At 37.6% G+C, this 21,802-nt stretch overlaps 1 protein-coding gene across 1 annotated transcript in view; it reads left to right on the plus strand.

Annotated features, from left to right (window-relative positions):
- The window catches only part of LRRIQ1 (leucine rich repeats and IQ motif containing 1), a 98,105-nt gene that overhangs the window by 16,632 nt on the left and 59,671 nt on the right, over positions 1 to 21,802 (plus strand). The window contains exons 13-15 of the mRNA XM_072339853.1: positions 3,787 to 3,860; positions 4,591 to 4,684; positions 7,934 to 8,110. Of these exons, the coding sequence (XP_072195954.1) occupies positions 3,787 to 3,860; positions 4,591 to 4,684; positions 7,934 to 8,110 (345 nt within the window). The remainder of the gene's footprint in view (positions 1 to 3,786; positions 3,861 to 4,590; positions 4,685 to 7,933; positions 8,111 to 21,802) is intronic.

The following is a 21,802-nucleotide window of genomic DNA, read 5'->3' on the forward strand; positions in this document are numbered from 1 at the left end:
GAAAGTAAAATAAAAGAAAAAAATTACACTTATTCACAAGTCTTTTTTTTTTTTTTTTTTTTAATTTATGTTATTGATTTCTGAGGTGTTTTGTATCATGAACCAAAAATTGCTAAAGCTAGAACTCCAAAGCTATGTCCTTTTTTTAAAACCTACAGTGTAGCAACAGGGAATTATAGCATGTAGTGATGAACTACATATGCATCAAATATAAAAGTGCCAATAATTTTTTCACCTCTGCTTTTATTGAGTATTTTGCTGTGGCTTTTGCTCACGGAGCATGTGGTTAGTTGATACACAGCTAACCAAAGTCAGCAGGGAATGCCTACTTGTTCTAGTTACTGTGCCACTATGTCTATGAAGATCTGCACTTTCTATTACAGCAGCTGGAAAGCTAAACATTCAGTTAGTTTTAAAAAGGAACATTTTCTTTTTCCTTATATTGTACATAAAGATTTAGGTATGCATGAGAAAAAAAAAATTACATAATTAAAACACAATAAGATTTCACGTGATATTTCTATTTACATGTAATGTCACTTAATTCTGTAGCTTACTGGTTAGTGTATTTTTCGATTTAAAAAAAAAATTCTACAAAGTGACACTGAATCTGCTCTTCAATTGGTCTTTACATTTTTTTTCTGCAACATCACAATAGACAAATATATCCCTCTGAATTTCTGTTTTTACACGCCTAAATTCATTTTGCTTTCTGTTGTTTTCATTAGGATAACTTGTGTGGTAGGTAAAAAATTAATATTAAAATAATGTAGTCAGCTGCAAAAGTACTATGACATCTGGGATACTGATTTGACAAGGATCAAATTCTGTCTGAACTTTTTTGCTCATGTGCTATTGGAACTAAATACATACTACTTAATAATTTTTTTTTTATAGAAATGGTAAAAAAAAAATCAGATTAATTCTTTCTTCATGCATGTTGCTTACCCTTCTGTTTTGAGAATTTAACAAATTTTCCGGAGTCAGCATAATAAGTTTAACTGTCATGGGATATTGAATCCAGTAAATCCTGAAAAAGTTATGGTGTTGTGTTCCATACATCCCCAGTCTCTTCCTCCTCTTATTCTACAATACATTTTTCATATTTTCAGAAATTTTCTGCTGAACATATGTTTATTTCTAAATGTAGCACCATGTACAATACTGATGAAGAATGCTTGTTACTAGGCTATTCATGAAAAAAGTAAATAACTGATAGATTGCCTACATTATATTTAATTATTAATTAAAATATGATGAATATTGCTAATTAAATTTTTCTTACTCTTAAACTATGGAAAAGAAATAAACATTATATAAATACCTAGATTAACATAAGGGTTTTTTTGTTGTTGTTGTTTTTTGTTTTTATTATCTTTCTCTTCCTTTTTTTGGAAGATTTGGGCCATCATAGAGTTACTGCCATCTGTGTTAAGAAAGCAGTTTTCATTTTCTGTTGCATACTTGCTACTATTCCTCTCTATTTTTTTCTGGCTTTGTGTGTGTGTGTGTGTGTGTGTGTGTGTGTGTGTGTGATTGTCTATGTCCTGTCCTGCTACAGCCCTAAATGGGAGCAGAAAGAGGAAGCTATTGCTTGCTTTTTTTCAAATATATTTTACTTTTGTGTCTTCTTTGTAATTTATATCTCTCATATGCCCTGGGCTAATGTGACAAGGTCAAGTAGTATTAAGTTTTCGGTAATGTCCTTTGTCTTTCTGGTTTGAATTTTCTTGGGGGAAAAAAAATTAACAAAGAATGTCAGTAAGTGGAAAGCTAGAGAATGGCAGGAAAATGTTTTAACTCTCATAATGCCAACAGGCATTATGGCAAGGGTAGTCCAGCAGGCAAATAGAATTCCTCATTCACCACAGTATATACTTAGAGAGATCCATGAGCCCAACTCACCGTAAATAAAATTTTGAAGTATCTTTTGTAGAAAGAAGAGTATTGTAAAAGTAGCGTTTCAGTTGCTCATTTCAAGTATGACATTTATTTTCTTAGATATACTTGTAGATTCATGTATTCAAGAATAATCTGTATCATGGATTTTCAGTCTTTCAGCCATACTAAAATTATATTTGATACAAATATTCAATATTGTGTACATATTGTGTAATTGACTAGTCATGAGAACCTAAAATGATGTTATTTCCTGTACTGAGTACAAGAGTTATTATGAGGCTTCATGATTTTTTTTAATTAATGCTTCTTCACATTTTATTTGATTCTGTGGAAAACCAGTATGGAGGTGATAGAACTGAACAGAATTAGAACCAGGCCAACTGTAAAATAATGGTTTGAGAAAAGAATTATGTGTAATGACACATACTCAATTGATTTTTATCTCTGTTTCTCTGTATTTACTATTAATGTATTGTCATATAAAAATACATTTTTGCCGATGAGGAAGTTTTATTTTGCTTTGTTTGCATCTATAGCAATTATCAACAAGAATAAAGAATAAAGAAACCAATGTTTTGTCAAGAATTTAAGCAGAATTAAGTCCAACACTGTATTTCGGTTCTAATGCCCGTACTGGAGAGTAAGATATAGTCAAACATTTTAGCAACAAACAAACATTTTTGGCTCTGAACAATTGCAAATTTTAATTAGGTTATAGCTTTTGAATGGTCGTGTTTCTGACCATAGGAATTGTGAATTAGAGCTTTCAAAATATTCCTATGAAAAAATGCTGCTTCCCATGACGATTAACCATTAGAAGTGACCACACCCAGTGCCATTTGTTATACCATTCTCCTACTATGCTTAAATATTGTCTTTGCAGGAATAAAATAAGTTACCTAAAAGTATGTTTTTTAAAAAATATAGTTGATTTTGTGTGTATTTATATGTAAAAATTCTATTTTTATTTGAAGATTTTTAACATCTTGATTTTTATTTTTTCCTTCCCTATCTGTATTTAACATAAACCAGAAGTAATTCTTTAAATCTGAAAGGTAATATTTGGAAACAGCCTTGCAAGGTGACTGAACAGTTAAGCATTCATTCTTATTCACAAGCTTCCTTGGTGTATTTAAAGAAACCTTTAATAATACTTGTTAATAACAATATCAATAGTTATGCTAATACCCAGTCCAACATCCTTTGTACAGATGAAAGCTCAGTTTCCTTGAATTTATTCTTCATCACTCTAAATAGGAATTTTGTCATGGTCTTGGTTCTGCTTTGTTGTGCAAGAAAGGCTCCAATTGCAAGAAAAACAGTTTTGTAGCTGTCTGTATAACTGGCACTTCAATAGACACTGCCTCAGTGCTCAATTAAGGGAGTGCTAAAAAACTGTTACAAGAGAGTGCAAACTTGACCATTTAGGAAATACAGCTTTGAAGAAAAATTAGGATCTGAGAAGCGATGAGTGAAAAAGGGAAACAAACTGGTGATAAATGAAGGAAATGGTCTAGGGAAAAGTAGATTTTATTTCCTCTCCCAGGTCCGAGTGTTCCATGTTATTCTAGCCATCTTGCTTAAAGAAAAGCCAATTGAACTTTTTAAATTTTGCAAGACTTCAGATCCTCAGAACTAAAGGACATAAATAGAATGAATTATGTACTGGATGAAAAAAAAAAAAAAAAAACGCAACACAACAGTAGCAATGAAGTAGCAAAACTTGACCTGCTGTGAAGGCTAAGTGCTTTTAAGATAAAGAAGTTTAGGTAATTCTAGCACCTTGCATAGCTGAATGAGTTAGTTTTAATAAATGTAAAATGTGCTTGTATATTTATGAAATGCTATTTTATTGAAAAAAAAAATCTTCTTTTTTGTTCTTAGCTTAAGTGAGCTTGTACCTTTAAATTCATTTGTATCTTTGGAAAAGCTGGATATCAAAAATAACTGCTTATCAGGTGAGTTCATGGAATCATAGAGTGGTTTGGGTTGGAAGGGACCTTTAAGATCATCTAGTTCTAGCTCCTGCTATAGACACTACCCTGTAGTCCAGCTTGCTTAGAGCTCCATTCAGCCAGGTCTTGACTCCAGAAAGTGGACATCCACAGTCTTTCTTGCAACCTGTTCCAGTGTCTCACAGCAAAAAATTTTTGTTCTAACATCTTGTCTAAATCTACTCTCTTCCAGTTTAAAGCCATTTTCCCTCATCCTGTTGCTACCTGCTTTCTTGTAGCTCACTTTCAGTTACCGGAGGTTTGCTATGAGGTCCCCCTGAGCCTTCTCTTCTCCAGCCTAACTCTCAGCCTGTCCCTTTATGGGGGATGTTCCAGCATTCTGATCATATTCTTAGCCCTCCTCTGGACCTCCTCCAACACTATTGTATAAGAAACATTAAGAGTCACATAAAAAAACATTTTTAAAAGCCATTCAAAAAAGTTCTAAACTATATTATAAAATTATTTGAATATTAATTGTTCTAAATATACATAGTTCAAATATTATTTATGAAACATACAGAAAATATATATTTTTTTCAAACATAGATGTTCTAGATAATGCTAATAATTGTACTGTATTGGTAACAAAATTGTTTGCAGTGCTTCTTGGTTTTGGTGTTTGTGATTTTCAATAGAAAGTCCTGTTACACATTCAAACTGATATATTATTTTCTTTCCTACTTCATCACAGACCTTAAAAGTGTCATTTCATGCTTACATGGATGCAATAATCTAAGGGAGTTGTCACTCAGTGGAAATCCTTTTCTCCAAGAAAGGAATTGGAGGTAAAAAAATAATAATAATAAAATAAAATAAAATAAAAATTATTAAATATATAATAATAATAATAAAACAGCAAAAAAAAACTGTTAACAAATGTTTTTAGTCAAAATACATTAAATTTGACTCTCCAAATAAATGTTCAGATTACTCTTCACCCAGTTGTATGCAGCATGAATTTACTTCTAGTGTAATCTTGCTAAAACTGTGAAAACATTCACTATGTATAGTGTAAGTACTTTTACTTACACTTACATATGTATGCACTAACACTTCTATGTTAGGAAAAATATAATTTTGATAATTTTGCTTTAAAAGTTTTAATGATTTTTCATGTGGAAAAAAATGTAAGGGCAATGTTAGCCATTTAGAGATTTTTGTTTGGGCTGGAGTTCTTTGAATGTAAATATGCATTGTTTCATCAGTCTCCTTAAAAACAGAAACACCCACATAAATATGTGGCCAAGAGAATACTGAGATGTCATATGGCATAACATCTTGGATAAATACATATTATTTCAACTGTTAATCATCCTACACTGGTAATTAATTTAAGAGGAGGCTGGTAGTTAGTTACCTTTTTCTGATTAGTGACCAGAGATTCTTCTGAAACTCTGGAAAAATATACCCACTATGGGACTAATAATGGTAATTCCCATTCTGTAGTAGGAAAGAGATTATAGAACATAGTGTAAGGAGCAAAGGAATTCAGTCTATATCTTCCAGTTGCAAACTGATATTGTCCTAAAACTGTTCGCTGTCATCTACTTGCTTATTTTCTCCTGAGTTCAAATAGCTTTTAAGAAAATATCATTTTTTATAGATTTTAAAAAATATATATATTTTTAGTAGAAGTCTCCTGGTTTGTCGATAATTTTGTTATCTGAAATCCAAAATATAAACCAATCCATGAACACTTAAAAGTTGCTGAGAGAACTGTTCAGTGAAAGTATAGTAGCAATCAATGTACAGTGTGCTCAAATTACTGCTTTGTAGTATACAGGCCATTGAGAGCAAAATGACAATTTGGAAATGCAATTTTAGACTTGTGGGTGATGTTTCAGGTGTATGTTGTAGAAGTAGAGTGTCTGTAAACTCTTAGTGTGATTCCATTAAATGTACCATGATGTTTTTTTTAAAGTCTCTAGTATATAAGACCACTTCCACAAACATTTACTTCCCTATTTATGTAATTTTTTATAATTAAAACTAGTCTTCCTGTAATTGCAGGGCAGTTAAATATGAGATTTTATGCTGCAGTATTACATAAGAATGTGTTTAAATTATGTATGTATTTGATACTTTAGATTACCTACATGTAATATTAGTGTTCAGGATATTTGTTTGTCAGCTGTACAAATAAATTCCTATGGATTTTTGGTTGTTGAGTTTTATTTTTTTTCCCTTTAATGAACAGCCTTATTTACATTTCCATGATTCATGCAGGTAATTTTGTGAATAAAGTTCAGTGACTGTGACAGTATGTTACATTCTCATTTGCATTGCTTTAATTTCTACTTTTTGAGAGAACTAGCTGTTATTTCCTCTGTAATCTTGAGGGGAAAAGCTTTCTGAATTCCCATTTAACTATATGAACAGACACTTCGGCTTATTTGACCCAATGCACCTTTTCTAATTAAACAAGAGTTTCATTTGTCTCAAGGATTTAAAGTACGAGATACGGTAAAATATGGATTTGCCAAATACAGCATTGACTATAACTTCAGGCAGTGTGTTCCCTTGAACTTTACATAACCTCTTGATACCAACAAAGGAATTAATTGTAAATTTTCCCAAGCGGTTTAGTACTTTCATGTCCAGCCAGTGATAACACCAACAAAAGTGAAGTAGTAAGAAGTTGCTTTTTAAAAATTAAACCCTTGGATCAGTATGAGCACTCCTATGGGAATGTGTTTCAATGCTGTGATGATTAATAGAGACTCTTAAGTGACAGAATATTCACCAGGAAGTTTTCACTAGGTGAAATATTGGCTCAGCCCTTCACCAAGAAAGGCCCAGCTGGAAAAACTAGCATTGAGATCCCATAGGTCTAAGAGACAATACTTTCAGCATCAATCACCTTTGATATGGCATCTTTTTTAAAGTTCCACTATTCAGCATCTGCTTTGGTAATTGCCCCCTATGTGTTCAAGGATCGTCTGTCGAAAGTTATAATTTTATTTCAAATCTATTTCTGGCAGTATTGTTCTTAAGTTAAGAAACACTGGAAAAGGAATGTTTTATATTTGCAAAAACCTAATAATCTATTCAACTGAACCACGTTTAGAAGTTTTCTAACTCAGTCATAGGAACTTTTGCTAGTTTTAAATGTAGTGTATACTATCTGAGCTAATTAATTGTCCTTCATCTTCACAGAGAATAGTCAGGGAGTTCTAACATTTTGAAAGCTGTGTTAACTCTTTTTATAGCAAAGAAACTTATAGCCTACAATAGATATTTTTTTCCTGTATATCAATAGCCTAATGAAAATATTGGGTGTTGATGCATTATTTTAAATAATTTTGCAGTATTAAAACTTAAACTAGTATAAGAAATGTGTAAAACAAGATCACCAATTACAGTAACCTAAAAGTGAAAGAATTGGTAACTAATTTTTTAAAATAGCAGATAATATTTTCATTGTTACATAAGTGGCCCCTACTGTTGTAAAAAAAAGACGTTACCTCTTTTGTCATCCCTTTCATTGACCCAAGTACAAAGGTGGATTTTTTCCTGTTGGTCCTACTGAATATAATATTGCTTTATGTAAATTATTATGCAAATCATTATGGTATTAAAATTGGTAATGTTTTGTATTCAGGGCAGTTTTTAAATCTAGGTCTATACATGTGTCAGCAAAATCAGTACCGTACAAATCTATGACACAGTTTACTGTGTTGCCTACTAATCAAATACCGTGCAGGTGTTTACGCACAGGAGTGTTAGATTTTCCTATTGCTCAGGCAGGTGAAGTACTAGACATAATGAATTAAACATATGTTTGACCTTCCTATGTTCAGTATTTCAGCAGTGTATACCAAAAATGTATTGCTAAGAAACTGACTCTTCGTATCAGCTCCAAGGTTTATTATTGATTTATTTTTTTTGTTAGTATATTTACATGTGAAATAAGAACACATATGAATACTTCGATAATTGTTGTCATGTTCTGCCTTGTTATATGTTTTTTTCACTAAGGTGTAATTTTTAACTTCTTTTAAATTGAAACTAATAATGACTTTTTCTTTTTCAAGGCCTTCACTATGTGAGGTCCTTCCAAGGTTACAGTTTCTTGATGGTGAAAACTTGCATTATAATACTTTACCCACAGCTGAAGGAATCAAAGCATTAGAATCAACAGCTTTTCTGGAATTTTGTCAAGTTCAAATTGAAGAAAATGTTTTACTGAAAAAAAAGGTTGTTGAAGAGGGGTATGTATTTATATGAATATAAATTGCTAGAAGAATTATGTCTTAATGTACTCAGTATAATCCTCTATTTTCTTGTTATGAATTTTGCTTAACTTTTTGCCTAGAACTATGTATTTGTATTAAGAAAGAGATTAAGATTGTTGGCTTTAATGCAAGGAATATTTCAGACATTTATATATCTGTTGGTCTTGACTGTTATTAAGTATGAGAGAACAGGTTACTCAACTCAAAAGATTATTGAGGTAATAGCAGTTGGATGAGTTCTTACACACAACATTGTACAGTGGAAGGGTAATACAGTATCTTGGAAGTGATATAATCATATTAGCATGACTTCCAGTTTCAGCCTAACCAAACCTAGTTTGGATATAAGTGCTCTGATTATTTTTTTCCTACTTTTTAGAATATTACTAATTTTCTAAAAGACTGAAAAGCTGAAAAAGTTGCTTTCTGCTTGCTCTTAAGGAGATGGGTCATATATGTTTTTCATAGGTCTTTGATTTTATCAAATTTGCTACTTCATTATTACCACAATTAGTTGTCCTGCAGTAACTTGTCGTTTATACCTCTTATCTTTTCATTCCTTTGCAATATATAGATATTGCAAACTGCTCATATTTTCACTCTTGGGTATATTGCCCATTTTCTTCTTTCTTAGTTCTTTTACATTTTCTACTGGATTTTACAATATCCTTGTAGTTCTTTTAATATCTGACTTCTCTGATGATGTTTGGAAATATAATTTTCTGTATCATGCCAGGTACTGAATGTTCAACCAGAGGAGGTGGAGCTTGTGACACCAGGCAACACTTTCATCTAAATTTCTGCTTGTGTAATTTGTTAGGCCAGGAAAATTACCTCCACTTTTTTAGCATCTAGCTATTACCTAGTGTGTCTTGTTAATATTTAAAGGGATATTATCTTGAGTTACTATTGGATGTTTTTAAAGTGTAGTAAAATCTTCATTGTTCACAGAACTGAGATTACTTTGAAAAGATAGTCATATTAAGAATTAGATTAAAATTATTTTGGGAGAAATTATGAAGTCTTCTTTGATGGATAAAGCATTTAGATGGCTCTTGGAGCTCATATATTTCTCCTTGAAACCCTTCAAGTACACTTCTCAACTGTAATTTTTTGTTTCTGGTTTGTAAATAGGTAACTGACACTTACTAATCCATTTATCATTTGAAATGGTACTCCTTGAAAGAAAAATGAGGGGAGGGGGGAAAAAATTGTTTCTCTTCCTTTATTGTAGAGAAAAAATTCTTATACTGAGCATTCATACCTGTTTCACTGATAACCTTTGCAGAAAAAAAATCTGTCATACTGTAGAATATGAATGTGATTTATCTGGAGTAGAATCTCATAATGCTACATACATTTTTGCAAGATTATAAAATGCATGAAGGAAAGGTAATATTCACAAAATAGAATTGTTTATTTAACCTAGGTCTGCAAGAACGGACAGCTTAACAGGTAAAAAATTGTGGGATACTAGGAATGAGACTATCTATTATTGTGGTTAATGGTTCATGCTATTCTCTTGAGACTGAGACTTATCCTTCAAACACTGTTATTAATAACCTGGAGCAGAAGATGGAGTGCACGGTTACAGTGCTCCCAGATGACCCCAGTATGAGGGGAAATTGTTTATATGCTTGAGTACAGAGCTGCCATACAGATGGACCTAGCCACGCTGGAGATGCAGACAAGCAGGAATCTTGTGAATTCAGTAAGAACAAGTGCAAAGTTCTTTACCTAAGGGATGACTCCTGCCATCAATAAAGGTTCAGACTGGCTTACTGGAAGCATCTCTGCTGAAAAAGATCTTTTGAGTGTGGATGAATAAGAAACTGAATATGAGTCAGCCATGTGCCCTGTTACCAAAGAATTTTAACAACATCCCACTCTGCAGCTGCAGGAAGATGGCCAGTAGATTGTGAGAAATGGGTATTCCTCTTTTTTTAGCCCTCACATCTAGAATACTGCATCCAGTATTTTGGATCATCAATAAATATGTAGGCCTCTCTGAAAATACTGCCTCCTATTTATTTTCATGGAAACTACAGCAGATACAAAGAGCACAATGGCACTATTTGATAGAGCAAATGCTCATATCCAAAACACTACTTTGCAGTGTACTCACTGGTATTAGATATGCCTGTTTGCCAGGGATGAACAAGAGCCTGCATGCCACTATTGTAAAAATCTGCACCAGCAGACGTGACCCACTGTTTCACAGCTGCTGTGATGGTGTCCTTGCTAGGAAAATATTGCCCATGCAGTCTACCTTTCATTGACCTGAACAGGTGGAAGTCAGACTACCGTCCAGCTAAGATTGTTATTGTTCTCCACAGTCTTTGAACTGGTATGGGGCAAGAGAATGCTTATTTTCTTCTGTGGACTGACTACGGAAGTTCAAGTCTTCATCTTAGTCCATGCTATCATGCAGAAGTCAGAGCTGATAGCTGGTCTGGGTTTCAGGAAGTCCAAAAGGATCACCCCTTTCCTGTCCCAAAAGACAGCGTGCATCACTTTACCTGCTAAGAGCTGTGACTTGAACTTCTTCAATGAGAAATTTACAGGTCACCACTCCATGGACTTCTGTTTTGACTCCAGCTTGTAGCTGTGACGCCATTACTCATCACCAGTAATTATGCAGTTCTGGAAACTGTCACTGTCAACCTTGCATTGGTTCAGACTTGCATTTGGTGTTTTTGTGTGAGCATTTCTGGGGCCCTTGTGGTGCAAACTTTTATGATATTCCAACATTGATACCATCATTTCCATATTGAAGCCAGTATTCAGTTGATAAACAAAAAAGTCCAGTGGACTGCTAGTGAGATGGTCAAGCATTTTGAGCCCAGGCCTGAGAAGACAGAACCAGGTTCTTTGCACAGCAGGAATGACTGACTACAACTGACAGACTATATCTGGGAAGTTCAGGCTGATTTGATGGGTTGAGAATCCACAAGCTGCTTGTTCACTCCTCCCCAGCCACCACAAGTAGATAGGGAATAGTCAGAAGAGCAGAAGTGAGAAGACTCTATGAACTGAGATAGAAATAGCTTACTAACTGAAAGAAAGGGGAGCAAGGATGGAGAGCAAAGCAAAAATAAAGGAACCAAAGGATGAAAAAACAGTCATTGGCTATCATCTCCGCTTGCATCCACTGTGTACCCCTTCATACCTCACCCAGTATTATTGCCAAGCCTGGTATCACACAGCATGAAATATCATTTTCAGGTGGACTGTTCAGGGTTCACTGTTTCTTCTCCCATTCTTTTGCTTACCTCCAGCCTAACCACTGAAAGTGACAGAATGAAAAACAAAGCCTTGATTCTGTGCAAGCATTGTTCAGCAACAGCTAGAATACTGGCATGCTATCAACAGTTTTAGTCACAAATGTAAACCACTGTACAATATAAGATGCTATAAATAGAATTAATTCTATCCTAGGCAGTTCCCATATAACTGAACATAAGGAAAAGCCTTTTTGTCATTAGGATAGTGATGCATTGCAACATGCTGCCCAGAGAGGGTGTGCAGTATCCATTCTTGAAGGCTTTCAGGAGTTGACTGGAAAAAACTCTGATCAACCTGGTGGGATCTCAGAGCTAACTCTGCTTTGGAGTAGGAGTTTGGATTAGAGACCCCCTGAGGTTTCTTCCAATGGGAATTTTTCTATGATTCTCTGTAATTTTAGCAGAAAGAACTTGCAGATGTTTGTGAAGAGCGAGAAGAGGAGATAATAAATGCTTGTCCTTTCCTGAGTGTCTTTTTTTTTTTTTTTTTCTGCCTTGTATTTTTTGTTGTTGTTTCTTAACATTTTGAGAATTCATCCACCAAAACTTGGAAATTGCTGAAATATTTGAAGAACGTCTTATCATAATTAGTCTTAAAATTATTTACTTTTAAAGTTTTACATTAAAACCCTCTGTTTTGTGTTTTTTTTTTTGTTTGGTTTTGTTTTTTACTAAAAATATATTTTCTGCATCACCTGATAACCAGTGAAAACTGGAGTTTGTGAAAGAAACTTTAAAAAACTGCTATGTATAAGCCTTAATAGCATAGCTGATATATGTGCATAGTGAAATACTTTCCCTAAACTAACTGAATTAATATGACATTGCTAAAGAACAAGCCAAAAACTGAGCAAACCTCTCTCTGTTTCACATCTTGCTAAGTTATGAGCCCCTGTAGGTGCGACCTCTAGTATGTAATCTGCCAAATCTAATCACTGCTCACTTCCCTAATCCATGTTTCACAAACTGCTGCTGCCCAGTTCAATTGTCTGTGCTATTTCTGCCTGCAAGTTCACTACTCTTACCATGCTTAAAATTGCATTTATTTTTAAACTAAATTTTTCTAATAAATGTTTTACATCCCATAACTTTTATATGTTCTGTAGTGAGTAATGGTATCAAAAACTAACATGAAGACTGCATCAAAAGTAGAGTATCCTATTTTATCATGTTGGCCCACAACATCAGAGGCAGATGTTGCTGGTATGGCAGAGATTGAACCTTCCCACCAATATTCCTTACATTTTGTTGCTGTGTGACAGATGGCAGCAAAGGGACAGTCTGATGAAATGGTGTATTGGTTTTAAATGTACAGATGGAAACAAAATGTACAGAAGGTATATAAGTGAATGAGTAAAGGGAAAACTCACCAACGGTGGTGCCTTGACTGAAGCAGCTGAGGCAGTCCTCCCTGGTGAGCGATCTCCAAGAGATACTGCTCCAGTGGGAGTCAGCCCTTAAATGAGGTCTCAGAGGGGATGGAGTCAAGCTCCACCCCTCCCGGGAGCACAGCTACATCACTCTCACCTGTGCTCCCACAGCTGACCCCATACTTGCCTCAGCTGATTAATCAGAGGTTCAGGCTGTGATTACCAATCTCCCATACACTCCACCCCTTCACAGCGTGAACCAATGATTAGGTGAGTTTTCCCTTATCACAGAGACCCAACGCGACGCTGATACAATTTCCCGTCGCACCGAATGCTGATGTTATTCAAATGATGATTGGATGGGTATTCACGATCTTCCGTGGGCCAGTGCTTGATAGATGTTACTGGAGACAAGCCATCTCGAGGTGCAGGTCCATTTGCGTTTCATCAGTCCACACAAATTGTTCTCTGATGGTCCTAGAGGCTTAGAATCTTAGGGAGAGTAATACAGATGTTTCAAGGGTACCAGGAGAGGAAGGTCTGCCCTCCAGGGCAAGATACAGGCCGTATTCTTGTCTTGGGTCAATACTTCTGCTCGCACCGGATTATGTCCCGGCCTCCGATACCATACCCTCTGGCCAGATATCTGTGGCTGTATAACTATATCTGGCACCAGAGGAGGAGTCCTGATCTGCCATAGGGACATGATGGGTGTCCCTTTAGCAATAAAGACCGGAGTATTGACCACGATGTCAGTAGGCCATGTACCTATCACCGAGGGGGTAACTGAACCTCCCACCTCCAATAGTCTCCCCCAAGGTGCAAGTAGGCCACACCACTTGGGTCCTACTTGCACCTTCCAGGGCCAATTTATCTTATGGATTCCTGGTTTTAGATTCTCAGGGGCAGGGAGCAGAAGATTATTGTCATTACCAACCTGCGGTTTTACCTCATTATCAGCACCTGTAATTTGAATCCTAAGAGGGGAGGCCCATATAGTGTGTAACATTTTCAGAGCACTGGGTCTGCCATCCCGAGGTCTTTCGTTCAAGTCCCGCAGGGTTTCGTATAATCTTTTTGTCCACCCCTGCAGGGACTGGGAGTCTGTCTTCAGGGCAGCCTTAAGAATACCATTGTAGCGTTCAATAAGGCCTGCCCCTGTTGGATTATATGGCAGATGGAATCGCCATTCAATGTTGTTCTCTTCTGCCCAGCGCTGTATCATCGCTCCAGTAAAGTGAGTCCCTTGGTCGCTCTCGATGACTTGAGGTGTCCCATATGCAGACATCAGTTTAGTGAGTGCCTTAATTGTATATGCTTGATTTGCCTTTGGTACGGGATAGGCTTGCAGCAGTCCACTTACAGTATCAACGCAGGTCAGGGCATATCTCGCCCCCTCAGACCGAGGGAGGGGCCCAATGTAATCAACCTGCCATCTCTGAAGAGGACTATATCCTCTAGCAATGTGGGATGTTGTTTCAGGCAACGGTCTTGGTCTCATCTTCGAGCAAGCGTCACAGTCCTGACATGCTTGGACGATATCAGATAGCTGTACAGGCAGCCCCCATGCTTTAGCAGCTGCCCACATTATCTTTTGTCCAGCATGCCGTAGCTTCTGATGTAACCATCGGGCAATATTTTCGGATTGTGAATTCCCAATCCATCGAACTCGGGCCAGTGTGTCCGCTTCATCGTTTCCTGGTGACTGCAGGGGTTGATGACCAGAGACATGGTAGACACATACCGTCCTGTGTTTGACTGTATTCCAAATGTCTACCCACATGTCTTTCCCCCAGATCGGTCGGGCGTGGATAGTCCATTCCTGGGTAGCCCACTGCGTAATCCACAGAGTAAGCCCCCGGTACACGGCCCAACTATCCGTACAGATGTTCAGGATGCCATCACCAGGTTCTTTAGTTATAACCATCCACACGGCTCGTAATTCTGCCCATTGGCTGCTCTGACCATCCCCCTCATCAAACCAGATTGTCTCAGTAGAGGGATGGTATGCTATAGCTCGCCACCTGCTCGGGTTGCCTCTGCTGGACCTATCCGTATACCAGGCATCTTCAGGAATAGGATATCTTCCTTCCTGAACAGGGCTCTTCTCTGGTGGAGCGACCATTGGTTCTTTCGGCGTATCACTGCGATATGTCACTGGGCCTAGGATCTTCTGTAATTCCTCCTTGAGTGGAGACGAAGACAGGCTGCTTCTTTGACTTAGATAGGCGACCCATCGTGCTACCGTCTGTGCTTGGGCCACCCCTGTCTTAGGAAGGTGAGTTAGATCTCTTACCCACCCCTGGATCGGTAATGTAGTTTTAACTATAACCTCTGCTGTTTGCGTTATTGGCTCTACCGCTTGTAACGCTGAATAGGCAGCCAATAACTGTTTTTCAATCATGCTGTATCTTTCTTCTGCTCCGTGCCAAACCTGAGACCAGAATCCAATGGGGGTTCGAACAGAACTCTGGCGTTGCCACAGGCCCCAGCCAAAACCATCCTGGGTAACATGAACGTCTAGTTCAGCTGGGAGGGTCGGATCAAATATACCCAATGCCTGGGCTTGTTTAACTGCCAGCTTTGCCTGTTGGAAAGCATCTTGTTCTACCTTCCCCCAGTTCCACGATTGACCCTTCTTGGTAAGCTTATACAATGGCCTCAACAACTGAGCTAAGTGAGGTATAAAGGAGCGCCAATACCCCAATATACCTAAGAACTCTTGTAGCTGTTTCGATGTTGTAGGGACTGGGAACGCTTGGACTTTATCCACTACTGCACTGGGTAGTACTTTGGTTTTTCCGGACCAAATTACTCCCAGGAATTTTACAGATAGCCCCGGACCTTGCACCTTCTGTGGGTTTATAGCCCACCCTCTCTTCTGCAGATAAGCTATCAATAAATCTGCTGCTTGTCTCACCGCCTCTAATGAATCGGATGTTAACAGGAGGTCATCAATATAATGATATAAATTTACATTATGTGGCTTCTGCCACTTAGCCAGATCACGCGCCACCAAATTATGACAAAAAGTAGGTGAATGCACGTACCCTTGCGGCAGAACCTGAAAAGTCCACTGCCTGCCTTCCCATGTGAATGCAAACTGGTCTTGTGATTCTTCACTAATTGGAATACTGAAGAATGCATTCGCTAAGTCTAGGACACAGTGATACGTTTTAATTTCTCTACTTAGTGTGTCCATTAGGGAGGCAATATTGGGTACGGCTGCATGAACGGGCGGCGTGACCTTGTTTAATTCCCTGTAATCTACTGTCATCCTCCATGTTCCATCCGATTTTCGCACTGGCCATATTGGGGAGTTGTACGGGCTATGTGCAGGCCTTATAATACCCACTCTTTCTAATTCCTGTACTGTTTTTGTTATTTCATCCTGCCCACCTGGGAGTCTGTACTGTTTTACATTAGTAATCCGACGTGGCTTGGGCAGACAAATAGGCTCATGTTTTGCATGGCCTCTCAATATTGTCTGAATTGCCCGGATACTAATGCATCTCTGCCGCAACCGGAACTCTCCCACTGTTGTGTGGAGAGCCAGACCCCACAAGATATCAATTCCCAATATGTACTCCGGAATTGGAGCAATAGATACCTTGTACTCCCGTGGTGGGAGGCGCCCGACCCCCAATTTTACCCAAGTTTGGGTGACTGGAACGGTCTGTCCCCCAAAGCCTCCAATCATTACTTTGTTCCCTCTGAATTTTGTTGGGTCTCCATATATTATAGATGTTTCCGCCCCAGTATCAACGAGGGCCATAACCTTCTGCACATTTTCTCGGGACCAATATATTGTCAATTCCACATAGGGCCTCCGGTCCCGTCTAGAGGCCCTAGGGTGACTGACGTCCCTCATCACGCCATAAACTGGGCCAGATTCAGGTCTTTTACCTCTGATGCCTCTGGTACTGTGACCCGAGGCACCTGAGGTGGCCTCTTTTTCCTATTTGGCACGATAAAGTCTTCTAGATTCCAAACTGTTGTTGGTCGTCGTTCTATAAGCCTTATCCCCGGTCTTTTGGGGCGGTTTTGAAATTTTTGTTCATCCTTCAGCTGTTTCCACAACTGAAGCAGAACGTGATTGGGCTGCCCATCAATTTTGGCAAATTGAACACCTGCTCGGAGTAGATCATTAAACATTTGTTTTCGGGACACCCTAATGGGTCCCGCCCGAGGGGTTCGTGGAGCCGATCTCCTGGCTCGGGCTATTGGAAAAACTTCAGGATCTTCAATCACTCTAATATTGCGCTTGGTTCTTAGGCGCTCCGTTTCCCCCAGGTCCGCTACCAATTGGGCAGCATGTTGGACTGCTGCCTCTGCGGCCACTAGAGGATTCAATATAGAAACCAATGTTCCATACATATGTGAGGGAGCCTGTTGTAAGATTAGGTCCCTCATTCCCGCGGAAAACTTCACCATGTCCGGACTAACAGATACATCTTCATAGACAGCCTCTCGCATGCCTAGTTCCCGGATATAATTTTGTAGGTCTTCCATAGAAGACCACATTCCTGTATGTATTGGCATGTCTGTTTTATTTGACCATACCATACGGCAGGCAGCCATTATCCAATCTACGATCGAATGATTCTCTTCAGGGAACTGGGACCCTGAGTACAATCTCTGCCTCAGGGCAGGATGGACTGTTATAGTTGCTAGTTTAGATACCTCGGAGCCGCTAACTATTACACTTTCTGCTCCCGAGTCCCATAATCGTAACAGCCAGGCTGGGACACTTTCCCTCGGTCTTTGCCTGAAGCGCTGTACTAGATCCATAAGTTCGGTGGGTGTGTATGGACGTGCTGTTACGTGTAAATAGGAGTCAGCAGGGGTCCATTGATCAGGAGGCACCCCTGCTGGTCGCTCCTGGACTTTTTTTGTTTTTTGGGTTACCATAGGACGGACTTCTAATAAGTCCGTCTTAAGTGGCTCTTCTAGGTCAGATTTAGTGACCTTAGTTTGATCCGATGTTTCAGGATCCTTACTATCATCCATTGTAATATATCTAATTTGGGGGGTGTTTGAAAAAAATGATGAATTTTTCCCCGTTAATAGATTAATTTCGCCCTCCAATTTTTCAATGCGGGCTTTTAATAATTGATTTTCATGTTCAATCTTATCTGATTTAACCTCTGCCTGATTTAAAGCATTCAATAAAGGCCAAGCAGCCATGGATGCAGCCATTTGCCTTTCTTTGGTTGTCAAAATATCTTTTTGCAACCCCTGAAAGTATTCAGTTAGATGGTAAGGGGACATATTGCCCGTTACCCGTAAGGGCCCCCATTGTTCGATAATCGTCGCTAATTGAAAATATGGGGACGCCTCAAACCCTGGTATTTGTCCAGGGAGGATTTTCCCTAAGGGGGTGATCTTCTCCCCCTTGAACCAGCTAAACACATTCCACAGGAAAGACATTTTTTTTTTCCGATATTTGCAGGCTCCTGCCTGGCTCGCCAAATGTATTGGTTTTAAATGTACAGATGGAAACAAAATGTACAGAAGGTATATAAGTGAATGAGTAAAGGGAAAACTCACCAACGGTGGTGCCTTGACTGAAGCAGCTGAGGCAGTCCTCCCTGGTGAGCGATCTCCAAGAGATACTGCTCCAGTGGGAGTCAGCCCTTAAATGAGGTCTCAGAGGGGATGGAGTCAAGCTCCACCCCTCCCGGGAGCACAGCTACATCACTCTCACCTGTGCTCCCACAGCTGACCCCATACTTGCCTCAGCTGATTAATCAGAGGTTCAGGCTGTGATTACCAATCTCCCATACAAATGGCATTTTGATATGGAAGTACATGTGAAGCAAAGGTGTGACACTGAATTCCTTCATGTAGAAAAAATGGCATCCATTAATATTCAGTGATGCATGCTGAGAGTTTGTGGAGACCAGACAGTGGATGTGAACACAGTGAGTTGCTGAGTGGTAAACTTTTAAACTATGGCAACAGTGATCAGAAAGACAAGCCACATCTGGACAGCTACTCATAGCAGTCACACCACAAAATGAAGAGCGTCTTGATCAGCTCACTCGTGAATCAGCTAAAGGTTGTGACTGTGTTGAAAAATAGTGTTTTGTAGTTAAGAATCCCCTCTATCAAATAGTGTTATGTGTTCTTTGTATCTGTTGCAGTTTCCATGGAAATAAGAAGATGGCATTACTTTCAGAGCAACTTACATAAATCACAGTGGCTGCATTTGTTTTCAGTAATGAGATATGCAGATGTCTGTCTAGAGGAACTTTTAAAGTACTGTTTGTATAATATAGTGAAAATTACTAGAATTTCTTAAGCAGGATCGCAGAACAGAGCATATAAATCACAAGCTCCTTCATGTGTTTGTTAGATTTGTTAAATAACTTTGTAACCTGCAGCTGAGCATCTGAAATAATGCTAGACAATATTACAAAAAAAAGCTCAGTTAAAATTGGAGTGTACTATTTGAACGTGCTGTATATCAAAATGTGCATGTTCCTCTTAAAAACAGGTAAAAATAACAGTTTGTATATGAAACTTCTGAATAACTTCTCAACTAATTAACTTATGAAAATCACAGTAGAGCTGCAACATTAAAAATATGACATTAAGCTATCATACAGTTAGGAGTAGAATTATATCTATGTTTTAGTAGCAGTGGCCAGGAGAAAACTGCTATTGGTAGGCACATCTGGCTTTTTGTTATCTGCCTTTTTTGCCTCTGTGAGATTTTTTATGCTGAATTTTAAGTCAGTGTATGGTTCCCCATGATTAATAATCTGTTTCTAGTGCTTTTATCTTTTCTTGAAGTCCCTGGCTGAACCCTAATAGACATCTTTTGTTAAGAAATCTTTCGGTTCCTAGAATTTGTTTGTGAAAGCAATGTCTTGGTATACAAGTACTAGCAAGGCTGCTATACCAGCACAGTCAAACTTTGTGACTGAAGATTGATATTTTCCTCTTCTGGTTTGTTCTCTCATTCTCCTTCCACAAAACCAGTGCATCCTTTGTGACTGTGCTAAAATTTATGTGGAGCATAACATGCTTTCAGTTGTTAAGGTCAAATCAAGGTGGTGGGTGGCCGTTAAACATAAGATAATGTGCTCATCAAAGCTGAAAGCCATAAAACTTTCTGTAGTGAGGCTGCTACATTATATGACATACTGAGCAACCAGACAGTATGAATTCTGGTGTGTCCGTAAGGATAATCACATTTATTGTTTTGTCTAGATGCTAACACAGAACCTTGCTTATCATAGAATCATAGAATGTTCTATCTTAACAAAGTTATGTAAGTTATATCTTAACGAAGAAGCATTTCCAAACTAGTTAGTATAAACAGATCTATAACACAAAAAGAGGTCTTAAAGGCAAACAACGAATTTACATTAATTGAAAAGGAGATCTTTTGGTGTCAGAGGTCTTAATGCTTTCTTTTTACTTTTTACTTTTTGTTGTTGTTGTTGTTTTGGTTTTTTGTTTTTTTGGTTTTTGTTCCCAATAAGAAGGTAAATAAGTTGTGCATGGCTTTTTTTGTTTTTGTTTGTTTGTTTGTTTGTTTGTTTGTTTGTTTGTTTGTTTTGTGATTGCTGCTTCCTTTTTGTGGTTTGAGTAAGTGACCAGGATCAGATCTCTCATACCAGGAATGCAGTCACTAAGGCACTGAGAAACCAGCAGCTTTGACAGGGTGGGCATACCCCAAGCCTATACTATTTTTTTTCCTCTCTACAGCTGAAAAAAATCCCTGTTGGCCTGAGACACTGAACTAACTGCCACCTAATGCACAAACCCCATTTTAAAAACTTTTGTCCTTTGATCTTCACTTTTGCAAGAGAATCCAAAATACAGTTATAGTTATCTAGCAACTCCCCAAAAAGCTGCTTCTGTTAAAAAAAATAAGACCTTTGGTGACCACATTATTTTCCACCTAAATTTTCAGTTGGCTTTCAGTCTTCTCTACTGTTTCTAGTTCTCACATGCATAGCCACTGAAAAAGTGAAAACAGCTGTTCAAGATGCCACTGGAATTGACAAAGGAGAGGATGCAGAAACATCCTACTCCATTCACAGTTTTGGGCGTTTTTTTTTCCTTTGCTTGTTTCTGTTTTTTAAGAATGAAGAGTACTCAGAATAGTACTTTTAAGACATGTTTTTCTTTTAGAAGCTTATTTTGCCCAGTTTGTAAAAGTCTGTTCTTTTCCCCAAAGTTTTAATCCTAAGCCTCAGCAAAGATAAACAAGCAATCAAACAAACAGAAGAATGTTAAGCCAAAGTTAGAAAAAAACAAAAGAATGGGAAATAATCTTTATTTTTTTCTTTTTTTCCCCTGGTCTTCTCACTGTATTTTGTAGAACTTTGGAAATATTTTCTACTAAATTTGTCTTCTTAAACATTGTATCAGTATTTCTTGATGAAGAAATTACTTTTCTTACTGTGTAGTGTCCTAGGCAGTTAGAGCTTGTTAGATCCTCAAGCAAATACATATGTTGATTTAAATCATTTTTAGGAATTGTTACCATATTTGTTAAATTAACAGGAAAAATGTAATGTGTAGTGGGCAGACAAATGTAGAGCTAATGCATAATGAGTTGTATAATTAGATTGTGTGAATTTGGCTTCAGATTTAGCCACTCATAGTTTGGATGACAGCATTGAACATATACTAGCAGAGAAAGTGTGTCTTTCTTCCTCTAATTTAAGATCTGATCCTAAGTGTTCTTAATAATTGAAGAATTTCTTATTTAGACTTTGCTAGAGTAAGTGGTTATTAAGGCAACAATTCTTTTCAAAAGAAAAGTGTTATAAAAGCTTCACCTTTCAAGAGTGATAAACAGGAAATTCTGTTACTCCGACTGTTATCTTAGAACTTACTTTTTCAAGACTCCTGAGAAAACTGATTTTATTTCAACTTTTTATCTTGCATTGCTGACCTAGAATTGACTTTTTGCTCTTCTGAAAATAGCTCCAGATTACAAATCTCTGCATCTATCTTTGCTATCAAAGGAAAATGTTTTGCTGGTTCCAAAA

This window comes from Excalfactoria chinensis, chromosome 1 (genome assembly GCF_039878825.1).
Source record: "Excalfactoria chinensis isolate bCotChi1 chromosome 1, bCotChi1.hap2, whole genome shotgun sequence".
In the NCBI taxonomy this organism is placed as follows: Eukaryota; Metazoa; Chordata; class Aves; order Galliformes; family Phasianidae; genus Excalfactoria; species Excalfactoria chinensis.